Here is a 2,685-nt window from a genome sequence, read left to right as displayed (position 1 = left end):
CTGCCGCTGGAGCGGGCTCATCAAGCACCTCCAGGTAGGGCCTGGGAGGAGGAGGGGGGGCAGAGTTCTACCCCGTGGCTTTCCCATCACCATCCCTGTTCCCCCCCAGGCCCATCTCAGTACCTGTGGCTTCAACGTGATCCCCTGCCCCAACCGCTGCAGCGCCAAGCTGAGCCGCCGTGACCTCCCCGAGCACGTCCAGCACGGCTGCCCCAAGCGCAGGGTCAAGTGCGAGTTCTGTGCCAACGACTTCACTGGGGAGGCCTTCGAGGTGGGCAGTGGGGGGGACACTGTGGGGGACACAGCTGGCCAGGGTGCCATGGTGGGCATGGCTGTGCTGGGGGTATTGTGGGGGTGTAGCCGGGGTGTGTGGGCATCCCCAGTGGGCTGCAGGGGACACAGGGTGGGTGTGGGGACAGAGGCTGGGTGGGGACACTGTGGGAGACTCATTATGGGGAGGACAGCCTTGGGGGGTGACGTGGTCATGTGGGCTCCTGGTCATTGTGCCCTCTGGCTGTGGGGGCACTGTGTGTCCCCATCCCTGTCAGGGCTGGCTGCTGAGGGCAGCCAGAGGGTGATGATGCTGTCATGGTCCCCAGGGCCACCAGGGCACGTGTCCCCAGGAGAGTGTGTACTGCGAGAACAAGTGTGGGGCCCGCATGATGCGGCGCCTGCTGTCCCAGCACGCCCTGGCCGAGTGCCCCAAGCGCACCCAGCCCTGCACCTACTGCGCCAAGGAGTTTGTCTTCGACACCATCCAGGTGAGATGGAGGCCATGGGGACCCTCACCTTGCTGGCTCCCAGCCCTGGCACACAGCCTCTCTTCCTCCCTAGAACCACCAGTACCAGTGTCCCCGATACCCCGTGCCGTGCCCCAACCAGTGTGGGACACCCAGCATCGCCCGGGAGGACGTGCCCACCCACCTCAAGGAGAGCTGCAACACTGCCATGCTGCTGTGCCCCTTCAAGGAGGCTGGCTGCAAGCACCGGGTGAGTGCTGTCCCTGTGACCACCCTGCCCTGCCATCCTTGGACATGGGGTGCCATCCCTACCCTGAGCCCCACAACATCCCCACACCACTCCTGCCCTGACATCTGTCCCATCCCTTGTGCTCAGTCCCATCCATGTGGCTCCTCACCCCTGTGTTTGCCACCCACATGTCCCCCTGAGACCCCAATCAGGTGTCTCTGTGTCCCCATGACATCCCTGTGCCATCCTGCTCCAGTACCCCCATGCTCCAATGACATCTCCATGATATCCCCATGGCACCTCCTCTCCTGTCCTGTGTCCCCACACTGTTCCTGGCACCCTCCTGCTGACGGTCCCTCTGTCCCCGCAGTGCCCCAAGCTGGCCATGGGCCGGCACCTAGAGGAAAGCACCAAGGCCCACCTGGGCATGGTGTGTGCCCTGGTGAGCCGGCAGCGGCAGGAGATCCTGGAGCTGCGCCGGGACGTGGAGGAGCTGTCGGTGAGCAGCGACGGGACCCTCATCTGGAAAATCGCCGACTATGCCCGCAAGCTACAGGAGGCCAAAGCCCGCAGCAACTACGAGTTCTTCAGCCCCCCGTTCTACACCCACAAGTACGGCTACAAGCTCCAGGTGTCGGCTTTCCTCAACGGCAACGGCAGCGGGGAGAGCAGCCACCTCTCCGTCTACATCCGCGTGCTGCCCGGCGAGTACGACAACCTGCTGGAGTGGCCCTTCTCCTACCGCGTCACCTTCTCCTTGCTGGACCAGAGCGACCCCTCGCTCTCCAAGCCCCAGCACATCACCGAGACCTTCCACCCCGACCCCAACTGGAAAAACTTCCAGAAGCCGGGAGCCTCGCGCAGCTCCCTGGACGAGAGCACCCTGGGCTTTGGCTACCCCAAGTTCATCTCCCACGAGGACATCAGGAAACGGAACTACGTGCGAGATAACGCCATCTTCATCAAAGCCTCGGTGGAGATCCCCCAGAAGATCCTGGCCTGAGCCCCGGAGGGGGACAGGATGTGACCGGGGCGCCCGCCCAGGGTGGCCCCAGGTGGTGCTGAGCCCCTGCCCGCAGCCGGCGCCCCCGGCTTGGGGACGCTGCCGAGGCACCGCGGTGGCTCTCAGGATAGGCAGGGATGGGGCCTGGGGCCGGGACTGTCCGGTAGCCCCAGCCCCTTCTCAGGTGCCCGGGGGTGCCGGGGGGCTGGGCCCCCTAAGCCCCTCCCCGAGGTGCCCAGCAGCCCTCACCAGCCTCGCTGGGGACCCTGCAGGACCCCACTGCCCAGAGCCATATTTTGTAAACTGGTGCTCCCCAGGTTGTTATTTATTACCCCGGGCTGGGGCTGCTGCCCCCTCCCCACATCTTTTTCTTTTCAATAAACTTTTCTTGTATTTATTACGGCCGCCTGCACCTCCTTCCTCAGCCTGAACCTCCTTCCTCTGCCTGCCGGGAATCGGGATGGCAGGACCGGGGGATGCTCCTGGGTGCAGCCGTGGGTGCTGGGGACAGGGGGAGCCGGGACTGGGCTGGGGTGCACGGAGAGGGGTAATCCCTGACCCACATCCCGGCAGCAGACGGGCTCAGATGGCGCCGGTTAATTCGGTAATCACCGGCAGCAGCGGGGATGTGCCGGGCTGGGGGGGGGGCGCCCCCCCCGGGGGGCTCCTTCCCTGCAGGGCCCCCCCCCGCCCCCTCCGCCCCCCGTGAGGGA

At 65.4% G+C, this 2,685-nt stretch overlaps 1 protein-coding gene across 1 annotated transcript; it reads left to right on the top strand.

The window, feature by feature from the left end:
• Position 1: 1 nt before the first annotated feature.
• On the top strand, positions 2 to 2,372 carry TRAF4 (TNF receptor associated factor 4; the record flags this gene model as incomplete). The annotated part of the gene is made up of 5 exons (XM_008634403.1): positions 2 to 34; positions 110 to 271; positions 600 to 761; positions 835 to 990; positions 1,340 to 2,372. Coding segments are annotated over 5 exons (1,146 nt in total), but the record flags the coding sequence as incomplete, so codon positions are not given.
• Between the last annotated feature and the right edge of the window lie 313 nt (positions 2,373 to 2,685).

This window comes from Corvus brachyrhynchos, unplaced genomic scaffold, assembly GCF_000691975.1.
Source record: "Corvus brachyrhynchos isolate BGI_N302 unplaced genomic scaffold, ASM69197v1 scaffold145, whole genome shotgun sequence".
NCBI classification, from domain to species: domain Eukaryota; kingdom Metazoa; phylum Chordata; class Aves; order Passeriformes; family Corvidae; genus Corvus; species Corvus brachyrhynchos.
Note: the sequence above shows the minus strand (reverse complement) of the source record. Positions and strands in the feature narration are given on the sequence as shown.